This window comes from Papilio xuthus, unplaced genomic scaffold, assembly GCF_000836235.2.
Source record: "Papilio xuthus unplaced genomic scaffold, Pxut_1.1 DF825017.1, whole genome shotgun sequence".
Lineage (NCBI taxonomy): Eukaryota > Metazoa > Arthropoda > Insecta > Lepidoptera > Papilionidae > Papilio > Papilio xuthus.
The window spans coordinates 1,140,271-1,161,210 of NW_013533632.1; the positions used below are offsets into that span (position 1 = coordinate 1,140,271).

The window sequence follows — 20,940 nt, forward strand, 5'->3', positions numbered from 1 at the left end:
CATAGTTACAAAAATTTAATTTATAAATTTGTTCTAATTATGAAGCATTATTTTAAAGAAAAACGAAAACCCCCGCCTTAAACCAATTTATTTTATATTCAATCAATTGTCTACAACCAAACAAAATTCTCTGACAAAAAGAAACTCTAATTCTTACTCAAAAATTATAATTCGATTATTATTATATATTTTTTAATTAATTATTAATATACCTCACTAAATATTTTTTAATTAATAATAATCAAATTATAATAGTTGAATTAAAAATAAAATTTATAACTTACTCGAGCCTTCTCCTGGGCTCGGTGACCAGTGTTGTGAGTCGTGTAGGGAACTGTGCGTTGTGAACAAAATGCGTTTTGATAAACAAACATGCATGTTAATATGTGAAAATCATCTGAATTAAATCAAAATAATTTCCAATAGATTTAAATTCCCAATAATTAAAATCAACCAATTAATTAAAACATGATTTCAATCAGAATTAAAAAAGGTTTAGCTATTAGGTAAAAAAATCTATTGAAAATTAATATGACAAATGAAATAATAGATATTCAGTTATTACGAAAAATATGTTTTTCATTCTAATAATTTACCAAATATTTTATGGTTATTTACTAATGTAACCATCATTTATAATTTTGATAGACTTACGTGCTCCTATGCACACTGTGACAAATTGAAATCCATTTATTAGAATTGACTGCCAAATATTGAAAAAAAAGTTAGAAATATCTTCCTAATAAAATATAAAAAGGTGTGGTTATTTGAAAAGCGCATTAAATGATAAAAGCGTTAAATGCAATTGAGTGCCTTTTGTGTTTTGACTGCAGTGACTATATCTTACATTTTCTTTGAAAAACACATTTTTCTTACATATATTAAGAAGGGGTAATCCAATGCCAGAGAAACAGCAGTCCTTTCTGCCTTTAAAGTAAATAGATATTTTTATTGAAGGCCCCTAAGTTATAACTGTTTGTAAATAGCGCTAAGGACAAATCATTGCACAACGAGCCTGTGCGAGGTAAAACACGATAACCGCACGATTGTGGATTGCCAGCCATCAAGCCATTCGTTAGTCGGACAGGCACCTCAAGAAAAAGAAGGAGAAGCCATCGAGATTTCGATGGAACCTGGCACTATATCGTGTAATCCGATAGTTCCAAACAATGGTAAAAACGATAAAAAAATGCACACGAAACTGACGTAATATCCCGGTTATTGATGATTCGAGTGTCAAGTAGTTGTATACGGTCAAAAGAAGGAAGTTGATATTTAGGAGCTTCGACCTTGTCGTGTATCAAAACAAGTGTTACTGCAGTCAAAACGCATTTTCAGTGAGCACCTGAATAACACATGTGAACTTACATATTCCCTTGAAACATAAAAAAAACAAATAAAGCCTTTAAAAATGATTGGTGATGAAAAAATGAATGATATAAAAAGACCCCAATAGAAATAATATTTTGATTACATATTTACAAAAAAAAAACAAATAAATAATATATCATTTCCTTTGTCTCAAATCAATTTAATGTTTATTAAATTTTAAGACAAAAATTATTAAGTTCATGATTAAACTTAAACTACACTAAGGGGCAAATCAATGACCACTTAACGACTGTAGAACAGTATATTTAACTAGTTAAGAATGTTAACTAAAAACATATTTTAAAACATAGTCTAGGAAAATTCAAATACACTCGTGTGCTTTGTTAAATACATTCCTATTGGATATTTTAATAAAATTACCTCAGCCCTTAGTTCTGCAATTTGTTCTTGCATTTCGCGGACACGTTCCGAATCGTCGGCGTTGATTCTCAATTCACCTTCGGTCACCATCATTACATTCTGAAAATGTTTAAAAAAACTATATAAATAAAAAAAAACTGTTTTCATTTAGATGCCAATGATTGAATTATGATGACTCAGTAATGCTTTTTGATTTGAAAATAACCAAAGAGTTGCCTAATTTAAATTTAAAAAATATAAAAATGCTTCTAATGAAATCCATTTCTTTTAAAGTAAAACTATTAGACGTTATTTTGTCTTTGCCAAAGCTCACGAATTCGACTAATATTCATTTACGTATTTATTTGTAAGAAAAAAAGATCCATTTTTACAAAGTAAATACATATAGTAAAAGACAGGCAATTATCTTCTTTTAAATCTTTGTAAGACTATTGTTAACAAATTTACCTTCATTTTATATTCCGACACTTCTGTTTCAAGTTCGGCTATTCTTTGAGCGTCTTCCATGTTCCTGATGTTCGCTTGCATTGAATCATACTTCGCCTGAAATTTTAATATAAACTTATTTTAACATTGAAGAATTAAATGACCATCGCTACTTAAACATTGCAATCCAATTTTCTTTTAGACCAGTTTTTTTTCACATAGGGTTAAGTAATGTACTAAGGCTAAGAAGAGAACTTGTAAAACAAAATAATTAAAAAAATGCTTTTTTTCTTTACATTCATTGTTTTCGAAGCTTAATTCCATTGCTTTGTTCTTGTATTAACTACTAGTTGTAACCCGCAACTCCGTCCGCGCGGAATTTAAAAAAAAAAAACTAAATATATCCTATGTGTTCTTCTAGTCTATGTTTTACATGTATGCGTAATTTCAGAGAGACCCATGCAGCCGTTCTGGAGATACCTTGTAACAAACATCTATCCATCGATCTATCTAAAATTTCGCATTTGTAATATTAAAAAGATAATATAGATGTACTGTAAACTGTTTAAAGTGCTATATTATTATATTAACAAACAAAATATCTAACCTTGCTCTCCAAATCAGAGTATTTATGTTGGAATTCCTTCTGTCGTACTTGAAGGGCGCGTTCTCGCTGCAAAGCTGCATCAAGACTGTCGCGTAAGAGACGAGTCTCTTCATCTTGCCGCTTCAATTGATTCGTGGATACTTGTACTTGAGCCTCCAGTTCCATCACCTGGAATAATACGGAATGACAATTAAAGCGCTTGTTTCACTAAGCAATGTCGCTCTAGTGCAAACAGTACGCTGTTTTTAAAAATGTCGCGAGCAGTAAATTCGCAAGACTAGTCGGAAAAATTATGAGTAACATATGTGTTGCCGACAGATACGGAACTTTTTACATGTTTTTATTCATAATTGTTATATTTTTGAATTTAGAACTTTATATGTTTTTTTATACAAAATATTAAAAATTAGAGGATTACAATTATGTCAAAAAATCATCGCTTTGCATTTTTTCAAAAGATTCGCATACATATGAAAATGTAACTACACTTTTTGATGACATTACAAACCAAAATAATATTAATTGTAAATATAAATTTAATCTATTCATTTACGCAAATAGCATAATAAAATATACACAAATCGCACTTAGTATCAATAAAACTATAATGTTTAAGTTATAATACACAATTTTTAACAAAATTTACACAAATTTATCGCCACTGAAAATCACAAATGTACAAAGCCACCTGACCTTAAGCCTTAGTTCTTTGAGTTCAGTAAGCGCTTCCACTTCTCGTATCTTAGTGGACATGAGTTCCTCTTCCAGTTTCTGTGTCTCCGCGGACCTGCCCTCCCACGCACGTAAAAGACGCTTCGGCGTTGCCATTATATCCAACACAACTTTGGAATGTACAGGAGACGGCGGCGGTATTACTTGTTGATGCTCCTAAAATGCAATAAATATTAAGATTAGATTAATTTAAAGATTTTTAAATGCATTGTTTTTAATTGAATTAGGAAATTATTTATAGGAAATTGAGTATAAAAATTCTTTAATATCCTGGGGACAATAGGTTTTTGAGTGCCAACAGTAATAGCATAAATATCAGAAATAAAAATGAATAAATGTATTTAGAAAGTTGTAATTTTTATAAATTATTAAAATTAAGAAATAAATATTATAATTTATATATGTTTAAAATGATACGATTAATACTTATGTATTAATATTATTATTGTCAATATTATTATTGTAATAAATATACTTACTTGTAGATGTCGTTTCCATGCATCAGAGAGTTCACTGACCCGTTGACCCAGTTCTTTAAGTGAGAGATTCGCTTCCGCCTCTCGCAATTTTACTGCTATCAACTCATCCTACGAAAAAGAAATTATAAATAAAAAAAGGGTCTTGACAGACGGACGGATGGATAACAAAGTGATCTTATAAGAGTTCCGTTTTTTCCTATGAGGTACGGAACCCTAAAAACAATCATTTGAACGTGGAATTCCACTGCCGTGATACTTGTGACACATATTGTCATCCCTTTTTACTCTGTAAACTAAACAGGGACAACAATACATATAAATACAAATGTGACAGAATCACATTTAACCCTTTACCTGCAGATGTGCGACATTATTGTCCACTCGTTGCTTCCTCAAACTCTTGTTCTCATTTTCCAGTAATGTGATTCTTTCCAGCAGCTCTCTTTCTGCCGCCTCTCTTTCCGCAGCATGCAGTCTCGCTCTAACAAGCTCCCGCTGAAGACAACGAGCTAATTCGTCCTCTTTAGCATTATTCTTTTCAACACCTTCCAATGACGATTGTCGAGAATTTTTCTGAAAGGATAAAAACATTTCTTAGGATTATCTGTGTATTTAACACTTTTGTAGTACAAAATACGTTGCTAAAATTATTCCTAAAATGTATTTTATGAAATTAAATCGTTAATATATGAATTAAGGTCGGATTTTAAAGATGGGCCACTAATGTAAATTAATTTTACCTCGGCAATAGTCATTTCTAAGGATCGTATTTCATCTTGTGCCACGGCTAGCCTTTGCTGTGCGTCCATGTTTGCTCGTCGCAAAGCTTGGACCTCCTTCTCAAGTGCATAGGTCTCTTCCTCGCCTTCTGCCCGGTCCACTTGACCTTTGACCAGTCTTTCCGCCAGGGCCGAGCATTCTTTCTCCTGCAGCTCAACACGCTGCTTCAAAAGTCTATTCTCCTCTCGAAGGCACTATAAAAGAGACGATACATATTACTATAATAATATTTAAAAATGCGAATATTTGGATGATTGTGAGAAGGTATCTCCAGAACGGTCCAACAGATCTCGATGAAATTAGGCATAGATGTAAGATATAGTCTGAAAAAGCAAATACGCTACAATGTTTTTTTTTTCAATAACGCGCGGATTAAATCACTTTCTAAAATACCCTATCAAAGTTTAATATAATCTGTCCAATGGTTAAGGTATGTATATAGGGACAGACATTGATTTTTATCTATAGAGGATAAAATTAATTCTAAAATGTTGTCTTACAGTACTGCAACTTGTATCAATATTCGAACTAAAAAAAATCAAGACTTACTCTAAGCACTGCTATATCACTCTGTTCCTTGGTTTTAATAACCGTGTATTCTTTTTCTAGTTTCTTCATTTTCTTTTGGTTCACAGTTATTGAAAAAACAAGCTTCATAAACTCATCCTGGTTCGCGTCAGCTTTAGCCGGCAATTCTTTCTGCAGGTACTGTTATCAATGTTATCAATTAGTTATCAAAATCATAAACTGATAACAACTGATTACTTCATTTAGATATGATAAACATAATAAAAACATTAAATATAATGAAGTGACGTGCAATATTTAAAAAAAAACTTTTAAGGCACGATATACACGGACGGTAGTTTCTAATGTATAAAATAGTTCGTGTATTTCAGCCGTGAGAATAAAATAATTTTATTATTATGTATTTTTTTTCTATTTTCACCTTTTAATAAATATATATTGAAAACAAATTCATATTAAAATTGTAAAATAACAATTTTAATGTATTTGAATACTGTTTATTTTAATTATTTTAAAATAATTGCTACAATTTTAGTTTAATTAATTTGATAGTGAATCTAAAGTCTAATAAATTCATTTATTTTGGCGAATGCAAATTATAATAGTTTATATATATTTTACTTACTTTTAATATATTTTCCATATCAAGTGATAATAGTTCCTCTTTACCCAGAGTGAGTAGTGCCAAAGCAACCTTAAACACAACCTCGAAACCCTCAGAGAGAAAGACATCCATTATCCTACATGCAAGTGGCAGTGACAACGTCGTTGTAAATAATGTTAGAAACCAACTACTCGCATATATTGATGTCGCAAAACTCTGAAATAGAAAAAAAATAAAAATTTATTAAAAAAAAGATTACCTACACCACTTTAAAATTATTGCGAATCTAATATCATTATAATATATCTCCTATTCTCTTTTGAAAAGATCTTGTTAAAAATATATGAAGTTTTTGATATTTCATCGCTTTTGCATTGTTTACATTATTCCAGTACAGTATCATGTTTTAGCTTACTGGCGCCAGTTAGTATTTACATTAAGTCAGGTGTATTCCAGCGGTGATTTTGTACACTACTGTCCTACTGTACTGGCACAATGTAAACCAGAATAATCATGCTAATGTTTACTTTTAAAAATCTCACCTGTGATTGAAAATGATAATGCAATTCTGGTAAAAACTCCTGCACCAAGTTCTCAAGCTGGAACATGCACAAACCAAGTTCAGCCATACTGGGTTTGAACATGTCTCTCATTCTGTGCTGTTGCATTATCGTTACAAGCACTGCAAAAGCTTCCTCTTCGGGCATCTGGAAAATAAATTAATATTTTAATCCTTCTAATATTATAAATGGGAATGTCTAGAAGATTTGATGTTTGTTAAAACATATCTCCAAAATTTGACATACATGTACGACATAATCTGGAAGAACACATAGGCTACTATTTAAGCTTTTTTTAATTCCGCGCGGATGGAGTCGCGGGCGACAGCTAGCAATGAGAATAATAAAAATGGAAATTTAGTTATGCAGTAGCCGTTCACTTACTTGCATAAGTAATAGGCCCACGATGAACCCAGATCCCTGACAATATCCAACTTCTCTATCGTGAAGTGAATACGCTTTCATCACATTGAATAGTGACTCTTGGCCGAGGCCATCTTTCTTTTTAAAGAATTCATGTTCAGGATATGTTCTAGCAATATCTCTTCTAATCATTTTCTCGCATGCTGACTTTTCCTGTAAAAAAATATATATTTTACTAATATTACAAAATGCAATTGGATGGATGTTTGTTTGAAGCTATATTCAGAACAGCTGAACAGATATTGCCGAAATTTGGTATATATACAGAACATAGTCTGGAAGAACACTTAGGCTACTAATTATGTCTTTTATCAATTCCGCGCGACCGGAGTCGCAGGCAACCGAAGTCGTGGACGAACGGAGTCGCGGGCGACAGCTACTTATTAATAAAATCGATTGCATAAAACAAGATAAAAAAAAATTCTATATCAAATACGTGCATAACATTGCTCTCTTTAAAAGTTAGTCATGCAATTAGTTTAAATCGACAACTTTATTTGCGATTGTCAAATGAGCCATGAGTTAATTGCCGCATACCGATGGCTCTTCACGGATCAACGCACCTCGAAGTCGGCAAATCGGTTGGAACGATATTTATTATTGCGGATTACGGAAAACTATTTCCATTTAGGAATTTTCAACATGACTTATTCGCCAACAACATGCAAGTGAAATATTAATCCACAAATTGTAAATGAATAAACCTTAAATGTAAATTATAGAACATTAATTAATTTGATAATTACACAGAGATTTAGAGGCGTGCATGCAGAGATTATGATTTTCAATTTTGTACAGCCCTAGTATTAGCTCTATTCTGTACCAAAATCCATATTACGCATGGTTGGTTGTGTATTAGAGATTATCCTAATACAGCCCTGTTGGCATTGCCCTTTCCCATTATTATAATTAGTAAGTTTGACACCAAAATTTAAAAAAAAATTACCTTTATATACGACGAGTATAATTTGTCAGAAGCTTTGGCTCCCGCTAGCAGTTGCCAAACCATGCCTCGAAAATGATGGGGTACGCCTTGTCGGACGAGATCCCGGATGAAATGTCTTCTTCGTCGGCATTCCGAGTCCCAGTTTATCACAATCCTCCCCCACAGGGACCACAAGTCTTCTTCAACCGGTGTCGGACGCGTCTCCGAATCATTGCTCGTCGCTGAAAAATTAATTTTTTATATCAGTATTAAAATAATTATTAAAATATCGTATCGTAATCATTTGCTGAAGTAAGTTTGTACTAAGGATTTTTATTCGACATTTTAGTTATCTTATTGAAGATTTTGTACATAAACATTGATTTTATTTTATAAAATTATCTAGAATTTGTTGAGACTATCGTATAAAATCCCATTCATTTGATTCTTGTAGTAATAATATACAATACTTTGCCAATAACAATCGCCATGCAAATTATATCAAGAAAGCGACATCAAAATTACGCGCCAAAAGCAGCTATGTTACTAAATTAGTATTCGTACTTTACATAAGTACAGAAGTTAGTTGAATTTACATTACAAATTGTTTTTCGCTGAGCTAAGACGTCTTTAAGACCAGATAAAGTTATAGACCAGATTATATATTAATTGTAAAGTGGTGGTCCTGAATTCAGCAGATATTAACTTAAGTAAAGATTAGCAGACAATTAGAAAGTTCGCTTAAGCGCAAGTTATCGCCAAATAGATTAAAGTTCGTTAGTTCGCATGTTAAATATCTAAAATTCTCGTACAATTGTTATTGTAAAATAGTCTTCGCATATTCTCTTAGATGTAATTGAAATAAATAATGAAAGTGTTTCGCTTTTGCATGCTTTTGTTCAACAGTAATGTTATTCAATATTTACAATTCGCATTTACACAATTTGCCAGACATCCGACATTTAGATGTTTTATCAGTGCCTGCCGGCAGAGCATATTGGTAGATAATAGTTATAATATGGTGACAAATTACTGAAATAAATTAATAAATAAGAAACAAAATGTAATTTGCAACAATTTTTTAACATTTAAAAACGAGTTTCGATAAGAAACATTAGCATAGTATTGATTCTAATGAAATGATGCTAAAAGGAATTAATTAAGCCTTTTGTTATTTAAGAAAAAATTGTATTATAAAAGTTATTTTACTTGGACGATCCCTATAACTTGACATAATATGACGAACGAACTATACATGAATCGGGATGCATAACTGATGTAATCTTTTAAAACTACATGTAGAATTTGTTAAGTCTCCTAAGAAAAAAAAATCGATGTTTAAATTAATATTTTCCATTGCTAAGATTAAAATCGGAAACATTTTACACGTTGTTCTTACAACTAATGTATTATGAAAAAGATACTACTCTTGATGACAAGTACCCTAAAATTTAAATTTTTGTCATTCCTTCAGAGTGTGTCATAAAACGGGACATAAGATATTTACATTGTTCCATAAAGATACAAGGAACGTATCGTAAACACAGATATGTTTGAGATTCGAGTCATGTCATTATTTTAAGTTACGTCATGTTTTGTCGAAAAAGGTTATAAAACCTTAAAATTAAGTACGAGGTGGTAAAAAAAAACTATGTCCAGATAATCATTTGATTACCTACATTGTAATGTATACGATATGTTGGTAATGACAGGAAGCATTGGCGTGGCTGTTGAGATAAAATACAGTAACAAAACATTAGGTACAATCGAGACAAAACATTAAAGCCTGCAAGACACAACCACGACAGCTAACCGGAACTATAGCAAAGTGAAGTAAAATTTACACAGATTTAGTTAGTTTAGACAAGTCTAGCCTGTCTGCTAAAAGAATAGTGACTCGTAAATACGTATTATGGAACAATCTCTGCATTCCATCTGTGCCTCGCGCTACAGGCGATAAGATTCGCTTCGGTTTCGACTCGCTTTAATAGCTATGTGCTACAAGCTTCAGATGCAAGGCAACGAACAATGCGATGAATCACGATGACACATCACCCACCGGACAGAGCTCGTTTAGACGCGGCATCACCTGCCTTCACACACCCAACAAATTACTTTCATCTCGATTAAGTATTGCAACGTCTCGTAAACAACCATCAGAATGAAATTAAAATCGAATGCTGTTTCTAATTATCGTAGGATTAATCTCCCTTAGTTCAAGAGGAGACGACGTTCGGAAGCAAGAAGGGATTCCTCTACATTTATTGTTTTCTCAAACGCGCAAATAAAGTTGACAGATTATTTTCCAGATTGACGATGAGATAATCTCTCAAAACCAGATTTTTTAAAGTGTTATCATAATTTAGCATACAGCATTTTACCCCGACTTTTTCACCGACGCTTCGACGTTATTGATTTAGTTATGAAGAATCGATATAAAAAAATAGATAAAACATGAGATTAGACGTCAAAGAGTTGAAATATAATGACTTTGCCACGACCATGACATTACCAGCCTTAATTTATTCTATACATATGAAAGTGCTTTCACGGAACAGGTGTGCAATTAAATTAATAGCGAAAGAACACAAACATTTCATACACGTGTTATTTAAATGGTAACACTAAAATCAATACATACCCAAATTAATGTTCTCCAAAACACTGGCCAAATAGAATTCTAGAACACTAACACCGAACACATCGTTCCTTCCGTTCATCTCAGCGGTATAAAGTCAACACGTGATGATAGTGCGGGATAAACCACTATCACAAATTTCTTTACATCTATACAAGATATACAGAGATAAGGATCATTTGATATAAAAACATTTGCACTATATTTGCCCTAGATATGACGTATAGTTTTTATTAAATAAATGTTTTCGTTCTTGCCTAATTACCTTATTAAGTAGGTATAAATACCGCGATATTCATTTGTTAACATTTTAATGCAACAACTAGCAACAATAATAACTGGATGGATTTCAACACTATATTATTAAACATTTTCCCGTAATTTAAAAGTACAATACTCGTTTAAAAGAATACCAACTCGAGGCTTAGATTGTTAAAACTGAAAGTGAGTTGCCGTTCTCTTGCAATTTTACGCAATCGGTGTCGTAAATTACGAATCGCTTCGAGTAACACCGAATATAAAAATTAAACACTAAGTTAACGTCCTTGATTTTGTTTTTAACAATAATTAAAAGAAACCGTTAAGTGAAATAATTTACTCTGTTATGTAAACTTTGCGGTCAAAATGATTCATTTATAATTTTTAATGACCCCATTACTCACTTTGTCAAAAATCTTTCGTCTACAATAACAACTTAGTTTAAATAACTACGATAACAACAACTCCGATAATAAATAAGATTACTAAACATTTAAACGTAATGGCATAGACGGAACTTAGCTGCAGTATCTTCTTATTCGAATGTTAGGCCATTAATACGCCTGTACTACGGATTGGAATCCTAGAACTAACTGAATAAGGACATCTTGCTTAACAACTAAGCTAAGATACCAACTGATAAATAAATGACGAAACTATAAATACTAGTGACATTGTTATGAGACGTTAGCTCCTATAGATTTGTACAATGCGGGGAAAAGGACAAAACATATATACTAAATATAAAACTACATCCCATAAGTACCATTACCTAACTAACTACGACTGAACCTGAACTTTAACACGACAAACTAACAATCTGTTGTTTTCACGCAATGCTCAAAACTTTTAGTACCAATTTGTTAATTGACTCTAGGGAAAATAGCTATACTACAAACACGTACGTACTGCTATGTCGACACAGGTACAACATATTAAAATCAATAACAATAAGGGCGATTGCTATATTTTTAAAGACTCAAAACTTTTATTTGTGTTTAGAATTTTCTTAGCAAGCGGCTTTTTTTTACAATGGCGCAGTGACGGCTACCCAAAAACATTCAATCTTCAAGTAAAAAGGTTACAGATGGCCTTGATTTAAACGACTTGGGGGCAATAAAAGATATACCATTTCTACACCAATTAACCGGCTAAACTGAAAAATCTGATAAGTAAGGTAACAAAGAGGCACTGCATAGCTTTGTATAAACGATCGATAGCTTAACATGGTAGGTAAATGGAATCACAGACTGAAATGAGTAGTACAAATTGAATCCGTCTGTCATTGCAGTACGGGTTCGGTCCACACTCGAGACAACAAAGGGATGCTATGGCAGGTTCGACGTTCGCTTTGAGCTCGTTAATAGACGAATCCAATAATCGAACTCAAAGCTTTACTTATTTAATCTAACATTTTAAATGTATTTACTTCAAATATAACTTATTTACAAATATTAATGCCTATCAAAAAATCCGATATATAGTTTAGGAGGCAATCCATTGTTGTACCTCGCATAGTAATTAAAACAATCTTAATTAGAATTAGAATGACAATTAATACTATATTAAAAACATGTTTTGCAGAGCATAAAAGCAATCCTAAAATGTCTTATTGTTTATCAACAATAGATCAAAATGTTTATCAACTATTGAGTTCTGAGGTCACTCGACGGTGCAACATCACTAATGAGACCGATACGAGTTTGTCTAAAACATCACCCAAATCCTACCTATATCTACTTAATAAACATTCTTAGTATACGTTAAACGTTTAAAACCTTATGATTAGATGCTATCGTCGAAATATTGTCAAACAAACTTGTTACTTTATAGCTATTCTGTTATACGACATTCGGTACGATATTGAAATAAATGAAATCTTCAACAGTATTATATATTTAATATATTAAATCCAACCATCTTGATATAATATGTAAAGGAATTTTCTACCTAAACTTTTGCAATATAAGGTTCTCTTATCACATTTACTCAAGGTATGTACATAAACACGATAGTTATAAATATAACGAAATAAATATCGTTCCAACGGTTTCTTATTTAATTATCGGCCTTGGATACGATTAGGTACTAAAGCGCTGTACTTAAGGTATTCCAGGTATTGTGGCAATGGAGACGGAGTCATTGCCAAACAATAACAAAATCATATTATAGCAATAAGAGTAAAATAACAGTGTGAATGTTTAGTATATCTAAAGTAGCTATTGCCCGCGACTTCGTCCGCGAGGAATTACAAAAATAATAAGTAGCCTATTTGTATTTCCAGATTATTTTCTATATCTATTTAAAATTTTAGCGAGATCCGTGTAGCCGTTCTGGAGTCACCTTCAAACAAACATTCATCCATCTAAAGATTCGCATTTATAATATTAGTAAGATATAAATAAAGATAAAAAGAACGTATGCCCGTGTAAAATTAAAGCACCTATTTCAAACAATTATATTCTTGTTTTTGTGATTGTTCTCGAGAAGAACTATAGAAATGTTGCTACCAAGTATTTGTAATTGTCAGGTCAAGGTTTTTTCCAACTAAAAACTTCCGCAAAAATGAAATATCACGAGGTAAATAAAAAAATAAATTCGTGATAACTTGGTTTAAACGTAAAGTACCAATTATAATTGCTATAAAATCGATTACTGAATGTTTTCCTATCGTACAAGTTGAAGGCGACAAAGTAGCATTTATGTTCAAATGACATTAATTTACGACAAATTATTTTTTTTATTTGTATGTAATAACGTAGAAAGAACGCCAGCGAGAAAATTTAAAAATAGATAGAAAACTTCAGAATAGTAAGTAATTAGAACATTCTAGAAATTCAAGTTTATAATTGATATACATGTACTAAATTAAATCTCTTTGGGGGGAAAAGGAGTTAAAAATATAATATCGCATACTTCCGCAGTGAAAACTCACGGTTTAGCTAATAATTTATTTCTTCTTTTATGCTGAAAATATCAAAATACAAAAATATCTTACCTGACGTAACAGATATGACGGATGTGTCGGAACCTTTTCTGCTGTGCATTTTGTCCGTCTTCGGCAAACAGTGAGCTTTAGCGTCCTCCGCTATCCTTTTATTTTCAATCTCCAGTTTGTGCAAAAGCGCTCGCTCCGGCGTTGGAATTTCAGCCTCCGAAACTAAATCTGTAAAACATATGTTGGGTAATCTTTCCGTCTACCCTATCATTCTATTTTAGAGACAAGACTTATGCTAACCGTATAATTCTAAAGACATGATGTCAAATGTATACAAAAGTGACATATGTATACATATTGTATACAAGTACGACATTTGTATACATATTGTAGTGAATGTTTTCTCTTAAAGGAAGAAACGGGTGACAATATTAATTCAAGTACCATGGCAATAGAATTTTCGGTAGGAGACAGAGACACAAAATTCAAACATCGTAAACTAATTGAATTAAGCAAAAGCAAAGCGTTGCGATACTACACCACTATGAACGATGATTATACTTTTATTGCGTGTATATACAAAAAAATAGGTGCAATAATATGTGTATTCATATAATTTTAACAATAGCCCAGCAATCTGGCTCATATAAATGAAAAAGATATAGGTAATTAAAAATAATATCCCAGATTGATTGAAAATATGAACCGTGATAGACATTTAAAAAAAACTGTCAGTGTTAGAAAAACAGAAAAAATTGTAAGTAAATAGAAACATGCAATAGAATGATTTACTTAACACGGCCCAATAAACTACATAAGTGAAAAAATATTCAAAATTAGCATTCATGTGCTAACCCAAATCATTTAATAAATATGTATTAAAAATAATGAACATGCCTTGTGAATGATCATGTCAAATGAATGGACAGTCCAAGACATAAATTCGGATACCACGTAGCATCAAATATCTTATACCTACAGTAAGTTTTCCAAGTGACATCATAGTCAACATAAATATTATATTTCACCGAAATGGATCGGAAATAAATGTCCTCGACTGTACATAGTGTTAAACAGAAATAAAAAAGTCATTAAATCATTCGGTGATAATAATGTTATAAATAAAATCTTTGAAAGTAAATAAAAATAAATTGTTTAACAGAAAAGGATTTCCTTAGAAAAGTTTTCTTTAAGTTTCGTAGCTTTTTGATAAGTTTCAAGTAAACAAAAATAGAAACTTTGACAAGGGAAATTGTGAACCAACTTTGTGTTTATTAAACTTGAGCGAGATCACAATGAGAGCAAAGGTTTGCGCGGGAAAAGTTTCAATGTTGTTAGTGAAAAAATCAACAGCAGTTGAAGTCGAATAGAGTAACATTGAAATAATTTATAATTTCTTTTTTTAAACATTCTATTTAAATTTAAATCTAAATTACTGGCAACTATTAAGAAAAAAACTATCGTTTTAATTGTGTTTAAGTTAACCGTCGAGTCGTACATAAAATGATGAAAAACCACTGGATTTAGAACAACTAGTTCAATTACATTACAAAATGTAAAACTTTTTTCTTTTGAACAATTGAATGTTAACATTTTTCAATCAATGACAAAGTTTTTTTTTTATAACAGAAGAGGGTAAACGAGCAACGGGAACACCGAGGTGTTCAACGACGCCCATGGACATCAGCAATACCAGAGGAACCGCAGATGCGTTGCCGGCCTTTGAGGTGTTGAGAAGTTCAAGTTTAGTGAGCAATCAGTTTAAATTAAAAGCACTATTCGAATAAATTAATAGTTGGCTAATTTGCTTTGGCCGGATAGTGTGTCTGACAGCTCCCTTTAATGCACATCACACAGTTTGCTGTGAGTATAAATAAATTAAATGTCAATCACAAACTTGGCTCTCGGTCGGTTAACTGAATTATTAAAGTTTGTTTAATTATAAGGCGCGTAATTAATAACAATACTTAACTAATTACTGTCAAAATAAATTAAAAAGCAAGACAAGTAATAAAATTATCTTAATTAAATGTTATTAATAATATTGTTTTAATAAGTAAATAATTCGTTTTTCGATAATAATCTTAGTTATTAGTTATAATTTCTTATTAATTATAATTTGTCATAATCTATTTATAATATAAACGTAATGTTTTCGTTAAATTATTAACATTGTGAATGGAAGATATTTTCACTCTGATTTGATCTAGATTTCTTTGGTAAGAATGTATTTATCGATTTAGTTACATGGCCATAAATACACAAATATGACAACCGTGACTTATCTATTAATCACAAAACATGCGCTGTCTGCTTATAATTAAATTGCTTACTTGGTAAATTATTCCTTATATTTATGATGCCTATTAATGAACATATGTGTATATTTCCCCTATTGCAAAAATTGTAGAAAGTTTCTTACTTAAAATATTATTATGTAGTAAAGATTATTACCATAAAAACACACTAATAATCAAATGTAAATACAGACTAACTACACACATACCCAAAACCAACCACAAATCACACTTATTAGATACGAGCATTTACAAGATTATGTCTATGATTTGCACTGTCGAGACATTTGTATAAAAACATATACATTTCAACAGTGGTAGAGCCCGCTTTAACATCTTCGCACGAATTGTCCCGGCTCGCCCGGTGAAATACCATGATCACACAGAAGACAGGCGTCAAGTGGAAGCAATTCCGCGTTTCGTTTGATGAGTGTGCGTCCCGGAGGCCTAATTTAGTCCTCTCTCCCTTCCCAACCTTTTTCTTATAAGGAAAGGATGGGAAGTGGAAGTGAACTTTCCGGATGGAAGGATCCATGGGAAGGGAAAATATTTTCTTTCTGTGCATCTTCTCTTCCGTCGATTAAAGGTAAGCAATGCATATGCAATTGCGTATGTCTATGGGCAACGGTCACTTCGCTATTTCAGTGATTTCAGGTGGCCGCTCGTTCGTTTGCCACCTTATGATATAAAAAAAATTGTTGTCTCTCTCATTCTGCTTGAAAAAGCAACAACATTTTTACACATGTCTTACTTAAAATTTACGATCACGTTTTTTTATACAAATAAATTTCACAGGCGCATATTTACAAAACATGTATATACACAAAATCACACGATGCAAATGTCCAATGTCAAAGCCAATTAAGCAGAATGCACATGAATTCATGTACATAAAAGATTATGTTTTGAAACTTGTGTAAATTCATGACTTTTGTGGGACCAAGTTCACGAATAACATAGTATAATGTGCACTTTTACACTTTAAATGAACATTATTAGTCAAGCGAGTTAATTGCTACAATCCGCGCACGATCAAAATGGGATATGACCTGTTGGAATCGCAGCCGGTATGGTATATTATTTCATCTAAACTTTATGGCGGTTAGTAATTTGATAAGAGGTCCTGCGCTAACCATAATTTTAGGTATGGGCTGGAAGTTTGGCTACGCCTGTCTCCAACCACGAGACGCTATAAAATTTTAATTATAATAAATAAACCTGTCTTAAAATATTGCTTCTTAAACAAAGTTGCCTTGAAGGAAATCGGAATTCTCATGCAGAACAGTGAATTTTGTTTTAAGATGACAAGGTTCCATCCCATTCTAACTGTGCGCTGTATCAATTATCCGTTACCGTGGCATTCCACTACCGAAACTTTCATCGAAAATCAAAAATTACCTCTGAAAAAACAGAGATAACATTGTGATAGTTCGGCAGTGAAAACCTAAGTTTAGAGTGAGTTTCTGTTAGTGTTATTAAGATGAATGGAGCAAGTTGTCATACTCGGATCAGTTAAACTCCTCTGCGCGGTTGGAGTCGGCGGCTGTGTTGTGACGACGTTTGCCTCCATGACGTGTCAGCTGCTCTATATTAACTGCCTCACTCCGCTCACTGTCACCGCTTCTGCACCAGATATTGCCTTCGTAAGACAATGCATTTGTCTATCCATATTCCTTTTAATAATGAATAAACCAGCGCTTGATCCCCCCTAATGTGGATTTAACAAGTTGACGCTAGCTTACTAAATGACTGTTCTCTCTACAGTCATACATTCCCATGTCATACAGTCTTTTCTTTCAGACTAAGTTATTTTTTGCATATTCTATGTACATTTGACGCAAAGTCAATTAAAAACAGTTAAATGGCGAAAATTGACTAACCTAACCTAATCGAACAATTTTTAATTCGAAGCTTTAATGTAAAAAATATAATGACAAAACATTTTCTAACTTATCAATCTATTCTATCTTAATTTTAACTTAGAATTAAAAACGACGCTGAATTTATTTTTTTTGTAATGTAATCAACATCCAACACAGAGCCTTACTACTTTAGTTTCCGAGATATAACAAATGCATGAAAAGAACAAATCAATGCACGAGTAAATGATGACACCAAAACATAACAATGATGATAGAAAGTAAAAAAAACATGCATCTGTCGATTTCTTGTAAGAATTTATTAACCTAATTTAGAAATAGAAACTTAAATCTGCAAGAGCAGCCTACACTACATCCGTTCAAAGTAGGCTACAAGGCCGTGGTTTAAAAATGTTTTATTATTTCAAATACATCGAACACCATACGTTACTACTTATAAGTTATTTACTTACAAACATATGCATGCTAAACTACCTAAATTTCCACCGATATACATTTAATAAACCGAAAAGGTATCCCCCTTCAATTTCATAAAATAGTAAATATTACTTATAAAAAATGAAATATTTGTATTAGAAGACTGCAAAATAACTGCCCTTTTCGGTTCTATACATACATGACATTAATTTCTAAACAATCACGTGTCACAACAAATATTTAATTCATCAACTCTTTCTAATACTATATTAGCATTCCATTTATATGAAAGTCACTACTAACATAAACTTGATTCTTCTGTTATATCGCACACGGCGGGTTGCTTACTAGCCGGGAACGACATCGGTAGTTATTTTCACTTAGAGAACTATTAGCGAACTGCTAGTCTCGCACCGCAAACTGAGGCGCGGGAGACAGGTCCGTTACGTGCGGAGGTCGAATGCACACTAAGCAAAGCAACGGTACTACAAGTACAGTAGAGAAACGCTCTCAATATGGCGTCAAACCCGCGATCGCTGGCACGTGTAATACATAATGTTAAACGTCGGATTATATCTCACGACAGGTTTTTACATCAAATGGAAACTTTAACATACCAAAATCGTACCTGTAAAAATCGAAATCCGACATGGAAATATCAAACATTTCTTTTAAATCTTTTGATGTATTTTCTTCTACTTACAAATGAAATCACCATGGAAACGTTTTAATTCGATTTTTGATAACCTGAACCTGTCGCTCAAAACTTAAATTATTCTATGTCATACTTTCTGTCGCCCGCGACTCCGTCCGCGCGGGATTAAAAATAGATGTTGGCCGATTCTCAGACCTACTCAATATGCTCACAAAATTTCACGAGAATCGGTCAAGCCGTTTCAGAGGAGTATTGAAACGAAAATTGTGACACGAGAATTTTATATATAAGATTTATATATTGCTATATACTGGTGTACGATTGCTATTTAAAGATCAGACGTAATGGACAAAAAAGTATTCGTTTAACTTGATGTTAATACGCCAAATGCGTTAAACAACATAAGCAAGTAATAGATTTGTCAAATGTGAATAAAACTAATAAAAACAGACATAGAAAAGATCCTTTTATTCCAAAAGAAAATCAGGAGTACGAACTTCTTAAGTATCACTGTAAATACAACATTCAATAAGCTATTAAGTCGCCATAAATTTTGAAACTTGTTTAAGCAACAGCTGCTACTATTCCATGAGAAACATTATTTAACTAAGTATATAATTCAATTCTTATTTGTATTTTCAGTACAAATAATAACATTTCTATGAAACCTGAATCCACATGTACAATCCTGTGGTTACTATATAAAGTAGAAAAAAGTCCATAGAAGTTTTTGGTTCAGAAACCACAAAGGGTAGTCATAACATGAAAATAGACTCATTAGGATATATTAAGTGTATATTATAAATTAGAAATTTTTTGTCTGGAATACATTTAAAAATTATGTAATTATCTATTTTATCAAATGGCATGTTTTATGCATATACTAGCCCACAACGCCGTCTGCGCGGAATTAAAATAAAACTTATTGAGTAGCCTATGTGTTCTTCCGGACTATGTTCTACATCTGTGCCAAATTTCATCAAGATTAATTGAGCCTTTTCGGAGATACCTACAAACAAACATCCATCTATCCATCTATCTAAACTTTCGCATTTATATAATATTAGTAAGAAGTATGATTTAAACAATGGACTCCCATAGTAACAGTACATGTACTCCCCGACTACGTAGGGTTATTGAATGAATTTATGTCATCTTGACAAGTGATCAGAATAACGGGACAAGAGTCATCAAGTTTGCAAGTGCAAGCATCGACGCTTTTAGATCTCGGTCATCGATTAAGTACCAAGTAAATAATTTAATCAGCAAAAATATTATTATATGACAACATTGAACTAATTTTAAATAAGATTTATAAATTTAAATAAAATAATAATAACGCCTAGAATATACCAAACCTCTGTTACATCCATTTAATCCATACAGAGTATAAGACTCTAAAGAAACTAACTGTCACCCGCAACTCTGTCCGCGAAGATTTAAAAAAACGTAATTAGTAGCTTATGTGTTCTTCCAGACTATGTTCTACATGACCGCCAAATTTTATGGAGATCCGTTTAGCCGTTCTGGCGATACCTTCAAATAAACATCCATCCATCAATTTCAACATTCGCATTTATAATATTAGTAAGATTGTTTAAGCATTATGTAGATTAATACATATTTTACAAAGAATTCTTATTACTTAGACGTTTGATTTCGCATCGATGGAAATCGAAGTGTAAAATATAAATATAGCGACTTCTATAAAAAGCATTAGAAAATCAATATAAATAAAAGTGCTAGCAATGCGCATAACAAAATGGAATCTTTTCAATTTGATTTCAATATAATTTCTGCAGCGAGACGCTTTGAGCATAGACATTAATGATCAAAGCGTGCCTTAAGCCGCAAGAGACGAATTGATTCTGAATAATGAACCCTATATAATTATACATAGACGTCGCCTCGAACAGTTTCCTTTCCATTAAAAGCTCGGAAAACTCGTTTGAAAGATTATTTTTTTAAAATGATTGCATCCAAAGGTTTCATGAAACTTGATGGAAATTATTTACGCGTCTGAGCTCTTCATAATTTGTTC

The 20,940-nt window shown here is 32.2% G+C and overlaps 1 protein-coding gene across 6 annotated transcripts in view; it reads right to left on the reverse strand.

Annotated features, from left to right (window-relative positions):
- Window positions 1-20,940, reverse strand: part of Evi5 (ecotropic viral integration site 5) — a 35,100-nt gene that overhangs the window by 2,643 nt on the left and 11,517 nt on the right. Inside the window, exons 1-15 of one of the 6 annotated variants that reach the window (XM_013324056.1) lie at window positions 18,548-18,695; window positions 17,451-17,570; window positions 13,711-13,878; window positions 7,838-8,058; window positions 6,853-7,044; window positions 6,451-6,615; window positions 5,930-6,124; window positions 5,326-5,484; window positions 4,737-4,970; window positions 4,351-4,569; window positions 3,997-4,104; window positions 3,479-3,673; window positions 2,786-2,953; window positions 2,200-2,295; window positions 1,753-1,851 (exon numbers count right to left, since the gene is read on the reverse strand). In XM_013324056.1, the coding sequence (XP_013179510.1) occupies window positions 1,753-1,851; window positions 2,200-2,295; window positions 2,786-2,953; window positions 3,479-3,673; window positions 3,997-4,104; window positions 4,351-4,569; window positions 4,737-4,970; window positions 5,326-5,484; window positions 5,930-6,124; window positions 6,451-6,615; window positions 6,853-7,044; window positions 7,838-8,058; window positions 13,711-13,878; window positions 17,451-17,517 (2,286 nt within the window). In that variant the 5' untranslated portion in view covers window positions 17,518-17,570; window positions 18,548-18,695. Of the gene's footprint in view, window positions 1-284; window positions 335-1,752; window positions 1,852-2,199; window positions 2,296-2,785; window positions 2,954-3,478; window positions 3,674-3,996; window positions 4,105-4,350; window positions 4,570-4,736; window positions 4,971-5,325; window positions 5,485-5,929; window positions 6,125-6,450; window positions 6,616-6,852; window positions 7,045-7,837; window positions 8,059-10,457; window positions 10,556-13,710; window positions 13,879-17,450; window positions 17,571-18,547; window positions 18,699-20,940 lie in introns of those variants that run through there. The other 5 variants (XM_013324058.1, XM_013324055.1, XM_013324057.1 and 2 more) reach the window with 5 other exon arrangements.